Source organism: Tachysurus vachellii, chromosome 16 (genome assembly GCF_030014155.1).
Source record: "Tachysurus vachellii isolate PV-2020 chromosome 16, HZAU_Pvac_v1, whole genome shotgun sequence".
NCBI lineage: Eukaryota > Metazoa > Chordata > Actinopteri > Siluriformes > Bagridae > Tachysurus > Tachysurus vachellii.
In genome coordinates, this window is record NC_083475.1 from 3,312,211 (window position 1) to 3,335,708 (window position 23,498).

Here is a 23,498-nt window from a genome sequence, read left to right on the forward strand (position 1 = left end):
GGCAGGTCAGCAAAGGTTCAACAGAGATAGAAACAGGAGTACACTGATTCCAGTCTGTTTATCACAGAGGCAGTGTTTCTGCAAATGCATGTTGTGGGGAAACAAAATATTCGCAACCCTCATCCATTAGAAAAACCCAGAGTATCTTGCAGATAGATAAAGAGTCCAAAGTAAACTCAGAGTTTCTGCCACTTAATACGGGCTTGATTTGTGTTCTATGCACAAGTTCGTAAGAACTTGGTCATGTCGCCTTTCCAACAGATTGGAGTTATTGAAATTATTGCAAAAATAAGTGATCTGAAAGGTTTAGCGTAAACCCAGAGAACAGGACAGAAATGTTTGCAGGATTTGTGAAATTCACAACATGCACACCAGAGTCCAAAGTAAACTCAGAGTTTCTGCCACTTAATGTGGGCTTGATTTGTGTTCTATGCGCAAGTCCTTAAGAACTTGGTCATGTCTCCTTTCCAAGAGATTGGAGTTAATGAAATTGCTACAAAAGTAGTGATCTGAAAGGTTTAGCATGAAAACAGATGCTAAACCATGCACACCAAACATGCACACCAAGTCAAGGTGGTGCACTTTGGCTCGTTGGTCTAGGGGTATGATTCTCGCTTCGGGTGCGAGAGGTCCCGGGTTCAAATCCCGGACGAGCCCTGGCTTCACGTGGAATAGACTACCCCCCGGGTGGAACTGATTCAGAGGAACCTTGCAGTGAGCTGGGTTTTGCTCCTCATGACAACGAACATTAATGACTTATGTAGCTCAAAGGCACATGCACACCAAGATAACACACATTTATACCTATGTGCAATCCAGAGAGAACATGAAAAACTGCAGGTTTGTAGGTTCTCTCATTGGCACCACAAATAACCCGTGGTAAGAATCAAGACAGGTATACTGAAGCAAGGCTCTACTTACCTAATTAAATAATTAAATGCAGTAGCAGATAAGTTTGTGTACTACCTCGTGCAAACTTTAAGAAAAAATAGGCGATTTAGAACGTATCTGACTGACTGCTATGAGGTTACAGACGTAATTGGTGAATTCCACTCCACACAACTTCATGTGACAGCTAAACAGCAAAGTTAGACCTTCAGCAAGTCAAACAGAAGAGACATGCTTTTACTTGGAAAAAAGGCTGCAGTGAAATATCTTATTGCATGCCGCTATGACGTCCGCATCCTAAGAACTAGCCGCACAAAAATATAGCAAAAATGATTCACTATAAAACTAGACAATGCAGCATGCAGGTATGCAATGGTTCAAAAGTGATAAAAACAGGAGCACACTGATGCCGGTCTGTTTGTCACAGAATGCACATTGCAGGGGAATAAAAATCATTAGGAACCCTGATCCAGCAGAAAAACACAGAGTATCTTGCAAATAGATGAGTATGATGTATACTCAGAGTTCTTGAAATTTCATTCTGGCTTCAATTTTGTTCTTTGTGCACGTCAGCAAGGACGTTTCCTGGTGATGTTTCCTTTCCTACAGATTAAAGGTAACAAAATTATTGCAATAGTAGTGCACTGAACAGTTTAACGTTAACCCACAGAACAGGACTGACATATGGTTTCAGGATCCAGTTAACTTCCATACAGTATGTGCACAACATAAACCTGAGCACTGTTCCGGCTCGTTGGTCTAGGGGTATGATTCTCGCTTTGGGTGCGAGAGGTCCCGGGTTCAAATCCCGGACGAGCCCTTCCCCTTACTCTTGAAAGACCGTTCGATTAGGTAACGGGCTCTTGCTTCTCACGTCAGCCAAGTTTCTTGCTGTATAATGGTCGAGGTCAAGAGCTTCTTACTCGGTTCTCGATTGGCCACTTGTATCTCGAGGGGTCCGAAGATGTTCAGAATTCTAATGAATTTTAGTGCCCTAACCTTTAGTCGTTGGATTGTAGTCTATTGCAGGACACCACGCTAACACTCATTCACACCTAGGGACAATCCAGTCAAATCAGCTAGTGACATGTTTTAGGGACATGTAGAAGATGTGCAAAACTACACACAGGAAATAAGGTGCATGAAATCAAAGCAGGGACACCAAAGCTATGTGAAGGATATTCTTATCTCATAGATTAATTGGCTGCTTAATCTGATATCTTTGTTAACTACAACTAATGTAACAGCAAAAATATATGCCAAAAATGATTCACCAAATAAGTAGAAACTGCAGCAGGCAGGTCAGCAAAGGTTCAACAGAGATAGAAACAGGAGTACACTGATTCCAGTCTGTTTATCACAGAGGCAGTGTTTCTGCAAATGCATGTTGTGGGGAAACAAAATATTCGCAACCCTCATCCATTAGAAAAACCCAGAGTATCTTGCAGATAGATAAAGAGTCCAAAGTAAACTCAGAGTTCAGAATTCTATTGAATTTGAGTGCCCTAACCTTTGGTCGTTGGATTGTAGTCTATTGCAGGACACCACGCTAACACTCATTCACACCTAGGGACAATCCAGTCAAATCAGCTAGTGACATGTTTTAGGGACATGTAGAAGATGTGCAAAACTACACACAGGAAATAACGTGCATGAAATCAAAGCAGGGACACCAAAGCTATGTGAAGGATATTCTTATCTCATATTCTGCACATGAACGTAAAGGCAACTCTCAACATATTTGTAGTAGTTCCAGCTAAGGGTGTTGCATTGCTATGACACAGTAATCCTTTCCTGATAAATCATTGTCTGTTGAGGTAGATTATGGTAGATTCATCTGAATATTTAATTTCATTTTATTACTGATTGAATATTATCATTGATTTGAACATATGTGTATCAGCCTTTTCTGGTATGTTCCTTTGGTCCCTGAATTCCTAATACTAGTGGCTGAGTTGGATATATCTTGACGCGTGCAGTTGTGTAGATGTGGAATAGAGGTTGATCCAGTTTATCCAATGACCTTTTATTGATGTTGTTGCAATATACAGAAAACTTGAAGTGTAATAAAAATATACGATTAAATTAAAGCAGTCCCTTATATGGCACACCACCACACGATGAAAAGGCCCTCTCAGCCACGCCCAGATGCTGTCACTTCCTGTCCTTAAGGCCTTTCCCCTTGGGCTTCACCTTCAGCCTCCCAACTGTCCTCTAGGTGGGGTAGACAGCCCTATGGCCACATAATCATCCACAAGAAAGAAACTATGAACTATTCACAAGAAAGAAACATGGAATTAGCACAAAGCTCGACTTGGCTCCTACATACCAGCCCCTAATTGTATTTGTAGAGGCAAAACAATTACTTTTTAAAATAAAAAAGGAGTCAGCATAACTTTCCTAAAACCTATATTCCAATTATTTTAACTCCTACAGTAAAATTCAAAATGAAATTCAAAATTGAATGAATCAACTTATCTTTAATGTTCTTGAATGCTCAAGATTTCTTTACAGGACCTTCCAGAAAATTCCAGATATTCCAGAAGCCACCTCTTCCAGAACAGCTCAGCTATATACTGAATCTGTCTCCAGCGTCTTCTGTGGTATAGATCCGACCTTGAAAACACTCCCGGGGGCAGAATTGGGTTAGTTCTGAGCAACAGAATATGATTCGGTGCTAGGGCCTCTAGATCATGTGGGTCACCAGATACCTTTGTAATGGGACGGCTGTTAAGAATGGCCTCAACCTCACAGAAAACAGTGTGTAGTCCTTCATCGTCTAAGGTTTGTTGTTTTAAGACTGAGCATAAGACATGCCTTACCATTCTGATGAGGCGTTCCCAGAATCCACCATGGTGAGAGGCTGTAGGGGGGTTAAAGCTCCACTGAATTCCTTCCTTCATCAGAGTTTGGTGGATCTTTCTCTGATCTAAAGTTCTGAGTGCTTCTCGTAGTTCTCTTTCTGCACCTACAAGGTTAGTGCCATTATCTGATCTTAGGTGTTGTGCCTGCCCTCTTCGACACAGAAACCTTCTGATGGCATTGATGCATGAGTCTGTACTTAAAGAACAGGCTACCTCTAGATGCACTGCTCGGCTGGTCATGCAGGTAAAAATGACACCATATCTCTTCATTGTGCTCCTTCCCCTTCTTACCTCAAAAGGACCGAAGTAGTCAAGGCCAACGTTGAAGAATGGTGGTAAGTCTGTGACCAGTCTTTCACTTGGCAGGTCAGCCATCTTTTGTTCGCCGGCTTTACCCGTGTTTTCTGCAAGTCACACAGTGAGAGAGAACCTTTCTTGCAGCAGAGTTACCATTTGTTATCTAGTATGTTTTTCGTACCTGAGATAGCACGTGGTTCCTTCCCCCGTGTCCTGTTTGAACATGGAAGTGGCGTAGGATCAGAGTGGACACGTGGTGGTTTTTAATCAAAATGGCAGGATGTTTTCTTTCCTCAGGCATTGCTGTTCTTCTGAGGCGACCAGCCACTCTAAGGATGCCATTGTCCAGCACCGGATCCAATCTGTATATGCTACTGTTCTTTTTCACATTGGAAGTGCCCTCTTGCAGCATGTTGATCTCTTCAGGGAAACTTTGTCTCTGTACATAGGAGAGAATAGCCCTTTCTGCCATTATCAGATCATCAACTGTTATTACCTTTTTATGTCATCTTTGACATACCTTTTTGTCATTCTGGTTACCCTTTGAGTCTTCTTACAATCTTTCTTTGAGTCCTGTCTTTTCCGCACAAGACGTTTTAATGCTTCTTTAACTTTGAGGATCCATGCAACAGCTATTCTCAACTTCAGCCAGTCTGAAAAATGATTGAGCAATTTGTCTGTGGGCCTTTCCCCAAATGTCTGCATAATTGCATTCACTGTTGCAGATTTCCTCACCTCTGGATCATCTTCACAAAGTTCAACATTGTTCACAGATTCATTTGGCCAGTCCTCTTCTGATGACCAAAGGAACTCTGGTCCAGAGATCCATCTTGAGTTCCTAATGAATCTCTCTGCACTCACACCTCTAGAGCAGTCATCGGCAGGGTTTCTCTTTGTTTCAATACATCTCCATTGAAAGATTTGTGTAGCCTCCCTAATTCTAGATGTCCTATTTGCCACATAGGTATGAAAACGTGTGTGGTCATTTGAGATGTACTTTAAGACAGATGTGCTGTCAGTCCAAAACACTGACTTATCTGTAAGTGGCAGCAATTCTTCTTTTAACATTTTATCCACTTTAACTGACAACGCTGCAGCTGCTAACTCTAGCCTTGGAATGGTCTGCCGTTTTAATGGAGCTACTCTTGCCTTGCCGATCAAGAATGCTACACAGACCTTTCCTTCTGCATTTGTCATTCTGAGATAGCTGACTGTTCCATAGCCTAGTTCGCTAGCATCAGAGAAGTGGTGAATCTGGTTATGCACTGACTCACCAAAATCACTTGGCTTAAAGCAACGTGGAACTTCAAAGTCTGTGAGTTGTGAGAGACTGCTGGTCCACTTAGTCCACTGGTCAGAAAGTGTGTTGGGAATGGTCATGTCCCATCCAAGGTTTTGTCGGCACAATTTCTGCAATAACAGTTTAGCTGGCAATGTCAGTGGAGACAGAAAGCCTAGTGGATCATATATAGAGCTTACTATTGATAGGATGCCCCTTCTGGTAAGTGCACGCTCACTGATGGTGATGCTGAACTTGAAGGAGTCACTTTGGACACACCATTGAAGTCCCAAGGCACGTTCCATGGGCAATTGATCTTTGCTCAAGTCCAAGTCCCTTACCTCTTTAGCTCTGTCTTCTTGTGGAACAGCACCAAGGACAGCTCTACTGTTACTTATCCACTTTGACAAATAGAAGCCTCCTGTATGACAGACTTCTGTTATGTTTGAAATTAGTTCCATTGCTTTTAGTTCTGTGGGCATTGACTTCAAACAATTGTCTACATAAAAGTGCTCCATGATCGTGTTTATTACCTCAGGAGGGAAGTTGCTTGTATTGTCCTGTGCAGTCTTTCTGAGAGCAAAGTTGGCTATGCTTGGTGAAGAGACTGCACCAAACAAATGAACAGTCATGCGATATTCTACTGGAGCATCGTCCACATTTCCTTGAGGCCACCATAAGAAGCGCAGGAAGTCTTTGTCACTTTCAGCCACCTTGACTTGGTGGAACATGGCCTGTATGTCCGCCATCAGCGCTACTGGTTCTTCTCGGAAACGTGTCAGTACTCCAATCAAGGTGTTCGTCAAATTTGGGCCTTGGAGTAGTTCAGAGTTAAGGGATGTCCCCTGAAAGGTTGCACCACAATCAAACACTACCCTAATGGTCTTCTTTTTTGGGTGATGTACCCCATGATGAGGGATATACCAAACTTTTCCATCAGTCCTATTCACTTGTGCAGAGGGAACCTTTTCAGCATAGCCCTTGTGAATGACATCACTGAGGAACTCTGTATACTCCCTTTGATAGTTCGGGTCTCTTTTGAACTTCCTTTTCAGATTCAACAGACGCTGTTCTGCAACAATGCGGTTGTTGGGCATTGTGAGATTATCTGCTATTAAAAGGTAAGTTAATGCAGTAGTGACCCTCTTTCATTTTTACAGATTCATTGACAATGTTCAGGAATTTCTTGTCATTCACTGACATTTCACTTTTTTCTTCATAGGCTCTCTCACTGAAGTCTGTGTTGTATTGACTCACCAGCAGTTCTTGCAGGTTGACCAAGGAGATCCTGTTTGCAGTCACTGTGGCCATTTCCACACCTTTGCTGCTACCTCCCAATGGACCATTGATTACCCAACCTAGCAATGTTCTCACAGCATAAGGTCCATCTTCGAGTTTATTACCTGCCAAGGTTCCATAACATTTGCTGCATTCATTCCTATGAGCAAGTCAATTTCACAGTCTATGTGAGGTAACTGAACTTCACTAAGGTAAGGCCATTGCTTTATATCTTCTTGTATTGGGATGTTCATTTTGTTACAGGCATAAATTTCTGTGTGTAGACATCAGGTAAAGGAATGAATGTCTTGCCATTAAGTTCACTGATTTCTAAACCTGATACTAACACACTTTTTATGGGTTTCTCCTGTGCCATTGTTCTCAGCAGTACGGTCGTTTGTTTCCCCTCTAGACATAACTTCTGTGCCAGCCTCTCCGTGCAGAATGTTGCTGAACTGCCAGGATCAAGAAGAGCATAAGTTTGGCTGATTTTGTTGCCTTTAACAGACTTAACTTGCACAGGAAGAATTGATAGTGCACATTTACTGTTTCCGGCCCCGGTATGCCCACATGCATTTGATGACACTTTGCTGATGTGGTTCTGTGACTGCTCTGCTGACTTTGAGGCATGACCTTTAGTCTCAAAGTTGATGTGAAGCACATTGGGATGTGGTTGATTGCAGATGTTACATGTAAGACGGTCTTTGCAGTCCTTGCTCATGTGTCCTTTACACAAACAACCAAAGCAGAGTCCCTTTTCCTTTAAAAGGTTTAACTTTTCCCTATGTGTTTTCTTCTTGAAGTGGGAGCAGTTCTCCAGACAATGAGCACCATCACAGCAGAGGCATGGAGTTTTCACATCCCTATTCATGCTTGGAGCAGCTGGAGTGCTCAGTGTTGTTACATTAGTTGCATAGGTAGACTTGGGCCTAAAAAGGGTTTTACTTACATTGGGCCTTTTATTCCTGTTTGCAACAGCTTCTTGTATATCTCCAAATATCAGGTTAGAACATATCTTGGCCTGTTTCTCAATGAACTGTACAAGGTCTGTAAAGGTAATCCTGCTGTCATCTTCAAGTTTCTCTTGAGCTTTAGTCCGCCATTTATCCCGCAGCTTGTAGGGTAATTTCATAACAATGGCTTTCAAGGTATGCCCCTGTCATATCTTCCCCCAACATATCTTCACTACAACATCAGATCAGTCGCCTTTTTTTTTTTCTTTTCTTTTTTTTTTTTTTTGCAGATGCAGTGTGCATGCCATGAAAACAGTTGGTTGGAAAATTGTCTGTAGTGTGTGAGTGAATGAGAGTGTGTTCCCTGCGATGGGTTGGCACTCCATCCAGGGTGTATCCTGCCTTGATGCCCGATGATGCCTGAGATAGGCACAGGCTCCCCATGACCCTAGAAGTTCGGATAAGCGGTAGAAAATGAATGAATGAATGAATGTGACAGAGTAGGTTAGTGGGCTTCTACAAACCTTACACCCTTTTTATCTTGCACTCTTCCTGTTGACACTTTTTTTTTGTTGCACAGTTTTGCCCTGATTGTGTCTTCTGTGTTATTACTAACTTATAAAGTTATTTTGTGTGATAGTTAAATATTCTAAATAAACTACAAACAAAAAATATACACATTTATTTTGTCCTCACATTCTTTCTTGTAACTCCTCTCTCAGTCACATACCTGCCTGAAAGGCTCATTATGCAGCTCATTATGCGGGCCTTTGTCTTCTCAGGTGTGAATCACACAATATTCATGATAGTTGACGCCTACTTGCATATGCCCTTTACAAACAAAAAGTGTCTTAGAAAATTTAAATCAATATATTGTTTTCTGTGAGCGAGTAAACAAGATGATTTTCACATAATTTTGAAGTAAAAACTCTAGGCTAAAAGATCCAGTTCTCAAAAGTCCTGTGAACTTTTTATGGCTTTATGGCCTTATTCAAGTGATTTTATGGCCTTATTCAAGTGATTTAAAATATTTCATTTTTCACTAACCACACATAAACATTGTTTAATTGTTATCTCAAAAACACAATCATGCACATACATGCTGCTCACATATTATTGTAGTCGAGGTTGTGCTGATTACAATGATATTAGACTTTAGCCACTGAAAAAAGCACAAATATCAGGGTATGACAAAACTTCTCCAGGCCCTAAAAATACCCTTAGACCTCAGAGGGTTAAGTGAATCTAATTGTTATGAACACGGAACAGAGCGGCATCTTCTGTCATGAACACGGAACAGAGCGGACCCAAACGCAGGATAGCATAAATAAACAGGGTTTAATAACAGAAAACACGAAACATCACGCAGACTAAAGACAGGACATAACCACAGTAGATGCCGCGCTGCACGAGGCAACACGGCACAGTTAAATACAAAAAGGACAATGACACAATAAGGATCAGGTGTGATGACAGGGAGGAGCAGATGAAGGCGGGGCAGACACGTGACGAGAAACGTAAACAAATGCACATGGCCAGAGTCCGGGCAGAGTCCTTACACTAATATTGATATACTAGGAATATCTGAAAGTTGGTTGACTCATTTATCGTCTTCAGCAGCTGTGTGTCTTATTTTTAAAACTCAATACCTGGGTCATGGGTGTCGTGATGCTCTTGAGTCTCCTTCTTATAAATCCACCTTTCTTGCTATATGCCTTGATTAGATTTGCAGCGTGAACATCCAGCTGGGAGAAAAACTTAGACTGCAAATGGACTGTACTGATCCTTTTGAATTCTGCACATGCCTATGAATAAAAATTTTAATACATAACCCATGTATTTTAATAAGTGAATGCACATGCCTATGAATAAAAATTTTAATACATAACCCATGTATTTTAATAAGTGAATGTTTATTCCTGTTTGCAACAGCTTCTTGTATATCTCCAAATATCAGGTTAGAACATATCTTGGCCTGTTTCTCAATGAACTGTACAAGGTCTGTAAAGGTAATCCTGCTGTCATCTTCAAGTTTCTCTTGAGCTTTAGTCCGCCATTTATCCCGCAGCTTGTAGGGTAATTTCATAACAATGGCTTTCAAGGTATGCCCCTGTCATATCTTCCCCCAACATATCTTCACTACAACATCAGATCAGTCGCCTTTTTTTTTTTCTTTTCTTTTTTTTTTTTTTTGCAGATGCAGTGTGCATGCCATGAAAACAGTTGGTTGGAAAATTGTCTGTAGTGTGTGAGTGAATGAGAGTGTGTTCCCTGCGATGGGTTGGCACTCCATCCAGGGTGTATCCTGCCTTGATGCCCGATGATGCCTGAGATAGGCACAGGCTCCCCATGACCCTAGAAGTTCGGATAAGCGGTAGAAAATGAATGAATGAATGAATGTGACAGAGTAGGTTAGTGGGCTTCTACAAACCTTACACCCTTTTTATCTTGCACTCTTCCTGTTGACACTTTTTTTTTGTTGCACAGTTTTGCCCTGATTGTGTCTTCTGTGTTATTACTAACTTATAAAGTTATTTTGTGTGATAGTTAAATATTCTAAATAAACTACAAACAAAAAATATACACATTTATTTTGTCCTCACATTCTTTCTTGTAACTCCTCTCTCAGTCACATACCTGCCTGAAAGGCTCATTATGCAGCTCATTATGCGGGCCTTTGTCTTCTCAGGTGTGAATCACACAATATTCATGATAGTTGACGCCTACTTGCATATGCCCTTTACAAACAAAAAGTGTCTTAGAAAATTTAAATCAATATATTGTTTTCTGTGAGCGAGTAAACAAGATGATTTTCACATAATTTTGAAGTAAAAACTCTAGGCTAAAAGATCCAGTTCTCAAAAGTCCTGTGAACTTTTTATGGCTTTATGGCCTTATTCAAGTGATTTTATGGCCTTATTCAAGTGATTTAAAATATTTCATTTTTCACTAACCACACATAAACATTGTTTAATTGTTATCTCAAAAACACAATCATGCACATACATGCTGCTCACATATTATTGTAGTCGAGGTTGTGCTGATTACAATGATATTAGACTTTAGCCACTGAAAAAAGCACAAATATCAGGGTATGACAAAACTTCTCCAGGCCCTAAAAATACCCTTAGACCTCAGAGGGTTAAGTGAATCTAATTGTTATGAACACGGAACAGAGCGGCATCTTCTGTCATGAACACGGAACAGAGCGGACCCAAACGCAGGATAGCATAAATAAACAGGGTTTAATAACAGAAAACACGAAACATCACGCAGACTAAAGACAGGACATAACCACAGTAGATGCCGCGCTGCACGAGGCAACACGGCACAGTTAAATACAAAAAGGACAATGACACAATAAGGATCAGGTGTGATGACAGGGAGGAGCAGATGAAGGCGGGGCAGACACGTGACGAGAAACGTAAACAAATGCACATGGCCAGAGTCCGGGCAGAGTCCTTACACTAATATTGATATACTAGGAATATCTGAAAGTTGGTTGACTCATTTATCGTCTTCAGCAGCTGTGTGTCTTATTTTTAAAACTCAATACCTGGGTCATGGGTGTCGTGATGCTCTTGAGTCTCCTTCTTATAAATCCACCTTTCTTGCTATATGCCTTGATTAGATTTGCAGCGTGAACATCCAGCTGGGAGAAAAACTTAGACTGCAAATGGACTGTACTGATCCTTTTGAATTCTGCACATGCCTATGAATAAAAATTTTAATACATAACCCATGTATTTTAATAAGTGAATGCACAATTACAACTGCTGAAGTCTGACCATCAGCAAATCATCAGTTCATGAGTCTTTTTATTGTATTCTAAATCCTCTAACAAAAAGAAGTATGATGTTTCACTTACCTCACGCACACTTAAAGGCAGGGTCTCCGATTTTTGAAAGCCAGTGTCGACATTTGAAATCACCAAAACAAACACACTCCTAACCCAAATGGGTCCCACCACTGTACTGATAGCTCCGCCCACACATACTGTACATATGTAACCCAGGCAAATAATGGAACGAAACGTGTCTTTATCATAGCTGAAGGGAAGAACGATACGATTGCAGATAAACAAACAAGCAAAAATGACACACAAGCATAATCATGCAAAGGACAGCATATATTAGTTCTGTGTAAGAAAGCAAAACCAACGTTACTCACCTATCGAGAAGGAAAAAAGCGCCTCGGCTTCTTAAATAAAGTTGGCCGCATATTCACAGATTGGAGTTTCCCGAGTCAGTAACTCCTGAGCTAAACACTGTTACTAGCAAAACGTGGTTGTAGCTGCCTCTCTACATTACTACGATAGAAAAGAGGTCTTATTTGTGTAGTAACAGCGTTTAGCTCAGGAGTTATTGACTCGGGGAAACTCGAATCTGTGAAAATGCGGCCAACTTCCCGCTCCTTAAGTTCTCTCCAGCGCTGGGAAGCTGATCCTATATTTACATTTACATTTACATTTACAGCATTTGGCAGATGCCCTTATCCAGAGCGACATACATAAGTGCTTAAATCTCTAACATTGAATACATTAATGCTGGCTCACTAAGTTACATACTTAAGATACCATGAGTTTAAAACATTTGTTCAAAGTTACAATGAAAATGTAAGTGTCAAAGGTTTTTTTTTTTTTTTTTTTTAAATATGCAAAAGATAAGGAAAGAAGTGCTAGTTGAAGTGTTTCCTGAATAAGTAGGTCTTCAACCGCCGCTTGAAAATAGTGAGTGACTCAGCTGTCCGGACCTCTAGGGGAAGTTCATTCCACCACCTTGGTGCCAGTACAGAGAAGAGTCTTGTAGTATACTTGCCTCTTACCCTGAGAGATGGTGGAACCAGTCGAGCAGTGCTGGTAGATCGGAGGGTGCGGGGTGCAGTGCGAGGAGTGATGAGGGCTTTGAGGTAAGAGGGAGCTGGTCCATTTTTGGCTTTGTAGGCTAGCATCAGTGTTTTGAATCTGATGCGTGCAGCTACCGGAAGCCAGTGGAGGGATCGCAGCAGCGGGGTGGTGTGCGAGAACTTTGGCAGGTTGAAAACAAGCTGGGCAGCTGCATTTTGGATCATTTGCAGAGGACGGATTGCGTTCATAGGTAGACCTGCCAGCAGTGCATTGCAGTAATCCAGTCTAGAAATGACAAGAGACTGAACAAGTACCTGAGCAGCCTGTGTGGACAGAAATGGCCGAATCCTTCTAATGTTGTAAAGAAGAAACCGACATGAGCGAGTCACATTAGCAACATGAGAGGAAAAGGACAGTTGATTGTCCATGGTTACCCCAAGGTTGCGAGCTGTGGCTGAAGGGGAGATCAGATCGTTGTGCAAGGATATAGCAAGATCATGACCTGGGGATGAATCACCTGGGATGAAGAGCAGCTCAGTTTTGCTAGGATTAAGCTTTAACTGATGAGCAGTCATCCATGATGAAATTTCTGCCAGACATGCAGAGATCCGGTCAGAAGCTGTGGCATCTGCGGGTGGGAAAGAGAAGATAAGTTGTGTATCATCAGCATAGCAGTGGTAAGAAAACCCATGTGAGGAAATAACTTCCCCAAGAGAGTGAGTGTACAGGGAGAAAAGAAGAGGACCAAGTACTGAGCCTTGTGGGACGCCAGTGGAGAGTCTGTGTGGAGCAGATGTCACTCCCCTCCATGTTACCTGATATGAGCGTCCTTCCAGGTAGGAAGCGAACCATTCCCAAGCTGATCCGCAAATCCCAAGACTCCTGAGGGTGGCTAAGAGAGTCTTATGGTTGACCGTATCAAACGCTGCTGAAAGGTCAAGGAGGATAAGGACGGATGAGAGATTGGCTGATCTAGCAGCATGTAGTTTCTCAGAGACATCTAAAAGGGCTGTCTCTGTGGAATGAGCTGCTTTAAAGCCAGACTGGTTGGGGTCTTGGAGGTTGTTCTGTGAGAGATAGACAGACAGTTGATTAAAGACAATGCGTTCAAGAATTTTTGAAAGAAACGAGAGAAGTGATAGCGGTCTGTAGTTACTGATGTCTGATGGATCCAGAGCAGGTTTCTTCAGGATGGGAATAACCCTTGCTCTCTTGAAAGTAGTTGGTACCTGACCAGATGCTATGGATCTATTGGCGATAATGGTAATGAAGGGCAGAAGGTCTTGCGAGATGGTCTGGAGCATAGTGGAAGGGAGAGGATCCAATGGGCAGGTGGTAGGATTGCAAGACTGGATGAGTTTTAGAATCTCTTCTGCTGTTACAGTTGAGAAATGCGACAACAAAGGTGTAGGGGAGTCCATACTCTGAGATGTAAGTGCAGTCGGGGCTGAAGTGAAGGTCCGGCAGATTTCCTCAATCTTCTCCTGGTAGAAAGAAGCAAAGTCTTCTGCAGTCAGGGAGGATGAAGAAGGTGGAGCCGGGGGGTTGAGCAGAGAAGAGATGATGTTGTGGAATTTCCGAGGGTCATGTGAGGAAGCTTCAAGCTTTTCCTTGTAGAAGGAAGTCTTGGCAGAAGTCACATCTGAGGAGAACTTGGCCATGAGTGTTCGGTAAGAATCAAGATCTGCATCAAGTTGTGATTTCTTCCACTTTCTCTCTGATGATCTTGGCTCTCTTCGATTGTTGCGCAGCACATCTGAAAGCCAAGGAGCAGAACAAGAAGTTTTCTTGGGTTTAGTGGACATAGGGCAGAGGAAGTCCATAGTTGAGGAAAGAGATGAGAGGAAAGTATCTGTGGCCGAGTCCAAGGGCAGTGACGAAAAAGACTCAGGATCAGGAAGGGAAGAAAGAGTGCCAGAAGCTACAGAAGAAGGGGAGACAGAGTGAAGGTTGCGGCGGGTAAGAGCGAGGGGTTGAGAGGTAGTTTTAGGTAGGGTAGGGAGAGTGATGGTGAAGGATACCCGTGATGATCAGAGACATGTAGTGGGGTAGCAGTCACGTCTGTAGCTGGAGAAGGACGGGTGAAAATCAGGTCCAGCACATTGCCTCCTTTGTGTGTGGGGATGTAGCTGTTGAGTGTGAGTGTGAATGAGTCGAGAAGAGACAGGAGGGAAGAAGAATGTAGCTTGTCAGAGGGGAGGTTGAAGTCACCAAGCACTGTCAGGGGGGAGCTATCAGAAGGGAAAGCACTAAGCAGTGTGTCCATTTCTTCCAGGAAGTCACCTAGGGGACCAGGAGGGCGGTAAACAACAATGATAACAAGGTTAATTGGAGAGGTAACTGAAATGGCATGAAATTCAAAAGAGGAGATGGTTAAGTGAGACAAGAGGAGAGGTGTAAAGCACCATTTCATTGACAGAAATAAACCTGTACCACCACCCCTGCCTGTTTCTCGTGGTGAGTGAGAGAAAGCATAGGCAGAGGATAAAGCAGCTGGTGTAGCAGTGTTCGGTGAGGATATCCAGGTCTCTGTTAGTGCAAGAAAATCAAAGGAGTAATGGGAAGTTAAAGCAGAGATAAAATTAGCTTTTTTCACAGCAGACTGGCAATTCCAGAGCCCACCTACCACCACTGTTTGAGACTTACACAACAGAGGAGGGTAGATGAGGTTACTGGGATTGTGACCTCTGCTCTGTGGACGAGAGTGTCTGCGAGTGTAGGAATTGAGTACAGAGATGTGTTTAAGGCACATATTTGCAGTCAAGAGTGAGAATTAAGGTATGGTAGAATATAGCAACACAGTATTAGACACAAAGTTTACAATGAGAGAGAGAGAGAGAGAGAGAGAGAGAGAGAGAGAGAGAGATACTTACAAACCGCTACAGACACTAGCGTCTGTAGCGGAGAACCTTCAATTTAAATAGGTAAGCCCTGCCCCCAATTCACACCTTAAGGTAGACTGAAACTACTCCTGATTAATCAGCTGAGAGAACAAGGACCAACACTATAAAAATCAACAATGGTACAGAATATAACAATTCAAATCACACTACTCTAGAACAAAGTGAGTTAAGCAGATAGTATACAAAAGTCTATATTAACACGGGTCCTACTTCTTGCCTTATCATAAGCATTTCTTTGCTTTCTTTCTTTGTTTTTATCCGCCATGTCAATGTTAAAACCGCTTTCTGCTAATGTCACACATGCGCACTGAACACTCTCTTTACCGCATATTGACAAGCCCCGCCCCTTTCTGCTTATTTTGATTTTTGTTTTGATTTTTGTTTATTATTCAGCCCGACTGAATTTTCTGAAGCATTTCTCAAAAATCGGAGACCCTGCCTTTAAGAGTGCTGGCCATCTTATTTAAAAATATGCTATCATGGGTGCATCTCGAACCACTTCTTGCCTTCTGTGAGCAAACGTCTTCTCCATCAACATTGCCACCTTATTTTCATTGTTTCTTTTTTCTGAGAGTAGAGTTACTCTTAAATGTTCTTGAGTCTCCTTTGTTTCACCAGATGGATAAGCAGGGCAGTAATTGACTTCTGATTTTTTGGGCTTTTTTACACCATAAGCAGGACTGCATCTATCATTAGGTTTGTTTATAAGAGCATTTACTGATACTTCTGGGCATCCAAGAGGACTCAGCTTTGTTCGGTAGTTACCAAGTTTATACTTCAAGCTTGTCTTCCAGCCGTCATATACAGTGGCTGAACCAGGCTCTTTCAAACAAGGATGGGCTGACACAAGAGCTGCAGCTACATCCTTGAACTCTGCATCAGAGAGTTAGACTTTGTACTGAATAATTGTTTCAATTAAGCAACCAAGAATGGAAGACTTTAGTATCAGGAATCAATAAAGTTCCATTTTCTTTAAATGCAGTCCTCTGATGGTACTGAACTTGATCTCATCTGAAGTTTATTCACAATTTACCAACTCAACTGCACGAATGCACAGCACAGTACTACACTAACATAACCACATAACTAGTATGTACTAACAAATTGACAAGGTATTTGGTGACTATTCTAATTATAGCTATTTCTGCTTAACTTTTTGTATATAGTTCAGCCTCTGTGAGTTGTTTCTTTTACCAAATATCTAATCTTAATGTATTGTATGTTTACTTATATCAATTCCTGTAAAACTTTATTTTCCCCTTCCCTTATATTTATCATGTAAATCATTGTGGCTATCATATTTTGGCTTTACATCTGGTGAACTTTTAATACTGTGTTATTCGTTCCGTTCAAAATCGTTCCATTTATATTACGGATCTTTCTTTCTTAACAAGCAGAATCACTTGTGCAAGGTTTCCCCCTCTCCTGTTGAGCTGAGTGTGAAAGATTCACTTATACCACACGTGTACTGTAGTTTAGACAAGCGACAGTTAATGCTAATCTGACTACTGCCCTGTTATGGGCAAAACAACGGAGAGTTTCATTTAAACAAATATGTGGAAATTGAATAGGGTTGGCTAATTAAATTAGTGTATTTGTTTAATGAGTAAACGCATTATGTTACAAAATAGAACTGCTAATGTCATTACCTACAGTAAAGTCCACCACGCTAATGGTGAACTGTACAGTAATTAGCTAGCTTTCTTTTAACCTGAATGAACATTACATCCCAGTCGAATAACAACGAAAAACATTACATTCGGTAGATTATCAACAAAAAAGACTAACACATTGAGTTAAAAGTCAAAAGTCAGTTTACGTTTTAATTCATTTTAAAAGTGTATAACAAGATTTGCTCTTACCTTCTCACAAGAGCGTGAAAAACAGGTGAATTCCCGAAGCCAGGCGTTGCTTAAATGTCATGATATCAGCGGTTATTTTCCCAGAAGCTCGTAAGAGTTTGATTGTGTTATGTTATTTTGACATGAGTGAATCTATTAAAAGCTAAGTGGTTGAACTTATAGAAAATCCTACATGATTTATTCACCTTCATTTAGTAAACATAAAATTATATTGTACGGAATGTGTTACATTTAAGTAAATTTAACATGCAGCAGAATTCATTTTTTTGAGTGGATGAACTAGAGTGTAGAGTTTTAACCTTTTTTTTTTGTTTGTTTGTTTTTTAAAAAAAAAATGAATTAAAGATTTATAACAGTTTAACTTTGAAGCTGGTTGTTATGGTTTTGTTTAGCAATAATACACAATTTGTACCCATTTTGAACCTACTGTACTAAATCTATTAAAGAGAAAAATCTGAGTATGTGAATGTGAAACTTTACCACAGTCTCCTTATTAGAGATATTTGCGAGTCAGCTCTCAACGTTCAGCCAAAGAGCCGATTCAAAGAGTCGACTCATTCCCAAACAACGCATCACCTGTTGTGATCAGACAAACACACGACTCCTCCTTCCTAAAGTGAAAGAGTTTTTCTCTCAACCTCAACTACATTTTGTGGAGCGATTAGAAAAGTCAAGAAAATAGTGCAGAAACGGAGATATTAATGTCACACAACAAGGACCGTTGACTAAAGGTGAGTTAACTCTTTATTATAAATGACTTTATATAAGAAGAACACGGATATATTGTAAAGAAAACCTGTGTAAAATCAGCTGTGTGTGAGGTAGAGTACAACCTTACCTGTAAAACAGGTTTAACCAGGTTTGTATGCAGTCCTTTCAGTCTCCTCTCTTCAGTTGCTCATGAACAAATCATACAGAATGTTTGTAGAAAATCACTATAGTATACTGACATAATGTGTTTTTAAAATAGATTTCTTTACATTTTGCTCTTTGAAAGTGTATTTATTCTGTAAACAGGTGTATGGAGTGAATCTAAATCTGAGTGTTTTATTTTTGGGGAAGTCGAGAAAATTCAACCTGTCAAGAATTAAAACATTTTCAAATTCAATACCTGCTGGGGTAAATCCTGGTTACCCATAACCAGACATCCCAAGTGTCCCGGATGTTCCGGAAGTCTCCCGCATATTGATAGCGGCTCCCTGATGCCCGCAAATTAGTTACAATCTCCCGGAATCTAGAGCGAGCGAGCAAGAGCGCGCATGCGCGACAGAGACACGGCAGAGCGCGTTAGCGCGCACACGGCAGAGAGGGAGGTGGAGCGAGAGACCTTGTGTGTGTGTGCTAGTGTGCCTCATTAAGCGCATGCAAGACAGAGAGCATCCTGATTGGTCTGTTTCGGTAAGTTAGCCAATCAATTGTCAGTGTGGGCGGGGCTTTTATCTCTTCTCCCGAACCGAATTAATCAGTGTATCTAGAACAGGGATTTCAAATCCAAACTCTGTAAGGGCCATGCTGAGGGTTGTGAATAAAATCGGGGCCGAACATATATTTAGAGACTTTTTTATTTATTAAAGAAATACTGTATTAGTGCCTATATTAAAAAACAACGTTCATTACACCTTATTGATTAAAAAAAGGTTTTAAATCTAATTTAGATTTGGAACACATTTAGACAACATCTATGTCACAGCACAGGCTTCATCAAAACAAGAAATAAGGTCTCTGATCAGCATAACTGCATAAAACAGTACTTCAGTTGCCTACTTTAAGACAGTAAAACAGTACTTTAAAACAGTACTTTGAAACAGTACCTAATACAGTACTTTTCAATTTCAATTTCAGAAAACTGTTTGATCAACAAATAATAGATATAACTACCACATGGCAACAAATGGTATTTTATATGGGTTTACAGTACATGCCAAACATAAGAAATTAGGCATTTTTAACTCTTACCAGACACCCTGCATCTTTTTAGGACTAATGTCCTTTGCCATAGCCACTTTCATTACGGAGACCAGATGCTGGTCTGTGAGGCGGGATCTGTGGGAGGTTTTGGCCAACCTCAATATATATATATATATATATATATATATATATATATATATATATATATATATATATATATATATATATATATATATATAATGAGGTTGGCTAAAACCTCCCACAGATGTAAATGTATATATATATATATATATATATATATATATATATATATGTGTGTATATATACGTATATGTGTATATATATATATATATATATATACACATATACGTATATATATACATTCTCCCACTTGGAAATCATGGAGGGGTCTGAAATTGTCATCGTAGGTGCATGTCCCTCAAAGATCTGTTAGTCTGCCTTTAAAATGTCCACCTCCACTCCATTTATTATCCTAAATTAGATGCACCTGTTTGAGGTCGTTAGCTGCATAAAGACACCTGTCCACCCCATACAGTCAGTAAGAATCCAACTATTAACATGGCCAAGACCAAAGAGCTGTCCAAAGACACTAGAGACAAAATTGTACACCTCCACAAGGCTGGAAAGGGCCAAGGGGAAATTGCCAAGCAGCTTAGTGAAAAAAGGTCCATTGTTGGAGCAATCATTAGAAAATGGAAGAAGCTAAACATGACTGTCTCCCTCGGACTGGGGCTCCATGCAAGATCTCACCTCGTGGGGTCTCAATGATCCTACAAAAGGTGAGAAATCAGCGCAGAACTACACGGGAGGAGCTGGTCAATGACCTGAAAAGAGCTGGGACCACAGTTTCCAAGGTTACTGTTGGTAATACACTAAGACATCATGGTTTGAAATCATGCATGGCACGGAAGGTTCCCCTGCCTAAACCAGCACATGTCCAGGCCTGTCTTAAGTTTGCCAATGACTATTTGGATGATCCAGAGGAGTCATGGGAGAAAGTCATGTGGTCAGATGAGACCAAAATAGAACTTTTTGGTCATAATTCCACTAAACGTGTTTGGAGGAAGAAGAATGATGAGTACCATCCCAAGAACACCATCCCTACTGTGAAGCATGGGGGTGGTAGCATCATGCTTTGGGGGTGTTTTTCTGCACATGGGACAGGGCGACTGCACTGTATTAAGGAGAGGATGCCCGGGGCCTGGTATTGTGAGATTTTGGGGAACAACCTCCTTCCCTCAGTTAGAGCATTGGAGATGGGTCGAGGCTGGGTCTTCCAACATGACAATGACCCGAAGCACACAGCCAGGATAACCAAGGAGTGGCTCTGTAAGAAGCATATCAAGGTTCTGGCGTGGCCTAGCCAGTCTCCAGACCTAAACCCAATAGAGAATCTTTGGAGGGAGCTCAAACTCCATGTTTCTCAGCGACAGGCCAGAAATCTGGCTGATCTAGAGAAGATCTGTGTGGTGGAGTGGGCCAAAAACCCTCCTGCAGTGTGTGCAAACCTGCAGTGATTGCAAACAAAGGCTACTGTACCAAATATTAACATTGATTTTCTCAGGTGTTCAAATACTTATTTGCAGCTGTATCATACAAATAAATAGTTAAAAAATCATACATTGTGATTTCTGGATTTTTTTTTTTTAGATTATGTCTCTCACAGTGGACATGCACCTACTGTACGATGACAATTTCAGACCGCTCCATGATTTCTAAGTGGGAGAACTTGCAAAATAGCTGGGTGTTCAAATACTTATTTTCCTCACTGTATATATATATTCTTTGTACTCACAGAATACATACTCTGTTTCCCATCTTGGTTGGAATTGCCGATATTCACTGTCCACTTTTCTTTTTTTACTGTCCACTTTTCCACCTCGGATAGTATTTACGTTGTTTACAGTTATTCACTTATTCTCTGAGTTGAGTGAAGCATGGCAGCGCCACTTACGTCTCAATGTTGTAATTGTCACAGATATATATTTAAACAGAGCACGGGCCACATTACAATGATGACCAGAATTTGTTGGCGGGCCTAATTAAAAGTCGTGGCGGGCCGTGTTTGGCCCACGAGACTTGTAATTGACACATGTGATCTAGAAACAGGAGCTCCATCATGGCCCATGGGAGAGGGAGAGAGCCCCAAAAAACCACAGTATAAGACACATTTTACACCATCATGGCCCATGACAGAGGGAGAGAGCCTCAAAAAAACACATTATAGACACTTTACACCATCATGGCCCATGGCAGAGGGAGAGAGCCCCAAAAAACCACAGTATAAGACACATTTTACACCATCATGGCCCATGGCAGAGGGAGAGTGCCCCAAAAAAACCACAGTATTAGACACATTTTACACCATCATGGCCCATGGCAGAGGGAGAGTGCCCCAAAAAAACACAGTATTAGACACATTTTACACCATCATGGCCCATGGCAGAGGGAGAGAGCCCCAAAAAAACACAGTATACAGTAAGACACATTTTACACCATCATGGTCCATGGCAGAGGGAGAGAGCCCCAAAAAACACAGTATAAGTCACATTTTACACCATCATGACCCATGGCAAAGGGAGAGCGCACACATGACATGCACACATCACACTCATACACATATATAATTTTAATGTGTTCTGTAATTATGTTCCTCATCCACAGAATAAAGAGGACTTTGTTTATGTGCAGCCCCAAAAGGTGACTACTTTTTCCCCGCCCCCTGTCAATCATCATACCTGCACAAAAAATTTATTTCTTTGTTGATGTGTGTATATATGTGTGTGTGTGTGTGTGTGTGTGTGTGTGTGTGTGTGTACAGAACCTGCGCATGTTGGAGAACCGGTTAGAGAAAGCACAGCTGACATTCCAGGCTGAACACATCATAAGGAACTACCAAGCATTAAAGGAGCAACTGCAGGTAACACACACACACACACACACACACACACACAGAAGTACCCTGTGTATTATTCATGATTTTAATTATGTTGGCTTTGTAGAAGCCAACATTCTGTTTTCCTATTTAAGCTTAGACAAAAATTTATCAAGAGTAACTCCTCCTAGGGCTTTCGAGCCACATGCACCAAATTCGGATATGTTGTAGACCCTGGTCTGAAGTTTGTTGCTATTACTTTTCTAAGCGATCTGAGTACCGGTACTTCCGGTATCGGGTCTCAAATTGGCCTTTTTTCCCATAGACTCCCATTATAAACTTTGGAGGTTTATAACTCGGCAAGCTTTCGAACTATCTACACCAAACTCGGCCAGCTCCTTTAGGGTGATACTCTAAACAAACTTTTAAATTGGTGTACCGACTGGCCTTCCGGTTGTCCCACAGCCCCGACCCCAAAATATGCAAAATCAAAAAACTTTTTACAACATGGACATGTGACGTATCAAAACACTCACAACAATGAGGGGAACTTTCTCACGGGTATTCTGATGATAAAAAATTAGCACAACATGAACATATGACATATCAAACACTCAGCCCAATGAGGGGATCTTGCCTCCAAATGTTTTGGCACCCTATCTTTCTGTCCATTTGCCTCCAAAAGTAACACTAACCCTTATGTCCACTCGCCTCCAAAAAGCACTGGCCTTTGCGAATACTTGCCTCGTCAAAGCTAACATCAAAGTTTGTCGCGACGAACTTTACAAATCTAGTTATTATTATTCTTCTTAGACAAAAATTTATCAAGAGTAACTCGTCCTAGGGCTTTCGAGCCACATGCACCAAATTCGGATATGTCGTAGACCCTGGTCTGAAGTTTGTTGCTATTACTTTTCTAAGCGATCGGAATTCCGGCATTCCCGGTACGGAAGCTCAAAGTGGCCTTTTTTCGTATCCACTTCCATTATAAACTTTGGAGGTTTATAACTCGGCATGTTTTCGAGCGATTTACACCAAACTCGGACAGGTTCTTTAGGACGTTACTCCGGACAAAGTTCCAGACTCGGCGTTCCGACGGAACTTTCGGTTTTCCCGTAGTCGACGATGGAACATCCCATAGACTTGAATGGGGAATTCCTAAAATTCCTCTAAGCTTTCACACACGCAGCGTGCGCAGAGCTCAGGCACGGCTTCTCTCCTGTGTTCTATGCAGTATAATAAGTAGAATCCCATAATGACTGCAGTATTGACATGAAATGTCCAAACCCTCAGTAGCCACTTTTTGCCAAAAGTATTGGCACCCCACCGGGTATACTGGTGACATCACGTGACGTCACGTGTAGCCCCGCCCCCAGAATAAGCGAAATCAAAAATTTGCACAACATGGACACGTGACATATCAAAACACTCAGCACAATGAGGGGAACTGCCTCACGGGTATTCGGATCACATCACATGCTCATGTCCGCTCGCCTTCAAAGGTTTTGGCACCCTAGCAGTCCA

General features: G+C 41.3%; 3 protein-coding genes and 2 non-coding genes across 10 annotated transcripts in view; 3 read left to right on the forward strand and 2 right to left on the reverse strand.

Annotated features, from left to right (window-relative positions):
- LOC132858830 (NACHT, LRR and PYD domains-containing protein 12-like) overlaps nt 1-23,498 on the reverse strand; it is a 291,009-nt gene that overhangs the window by 28,157 nt on the left and 239,354 nt on the right. The gene's annotated exons all lie outside the window — the stretch shown is intronic.
- trnap-cgg (transfer RNA proline (anticodon CGG)) lies at nt 586-657 on the forward strand. Its single transcript has one exon. It is a non-coding gene; the product is annotated as a tRNA-Pro (tRNA).
- Nucleotides 1,637-1,708, forward strand: trnap-ugg (transfer RNA proline (anticodon UGG)). Its single transcript has one exon. It is a non-coding gene; the product is annotated as a tRNA-Pro (tRNA).
- Nucleotides 12,237-13,556, reverse strand: LOC132858896 (uncharacterized). Its single transcript, XM_060889440.1, has 2 exons — nt 13,221-13,556; nt 12,237-13,033 (listed from the first exon to the last, which is right to left on the reverse strand). Exons 1-2 carry the CDS (start codon nt 13,255-13,257, stop codon nt 12,237-12,239), a joined length of 834 nt encoding a protein of 277 aa, XP_060745423.1. The 5' UTR covers nt 13,258-13,556.
- The window catches only part of LOC132858844 (NLR family CARD domain-containing protein 3-like), a 50,474-nt gene continuing 44,752 nt past the window's right edge, over nt 17,777-23,498 (forward strand). For 2 of the 4 annotated variants that reach the window (XM_060889363.1, XM_060889366.1), the window contains exons 1-2: nt 17,782-17,901; nt 21,921-22,019. The gene's annotated coding sequence lies outside the window, so the exon portion shown is untranslated. Of the gene's footprint in view, nt 17,902-21,763; nt 21,800-21,920; nt 22,020-23,498 lie in introns of all 4 variants that reach the window. The other 2 variants (XM_060889364.1, XM_060889365.1) reach the window with 2 other exon arrangements.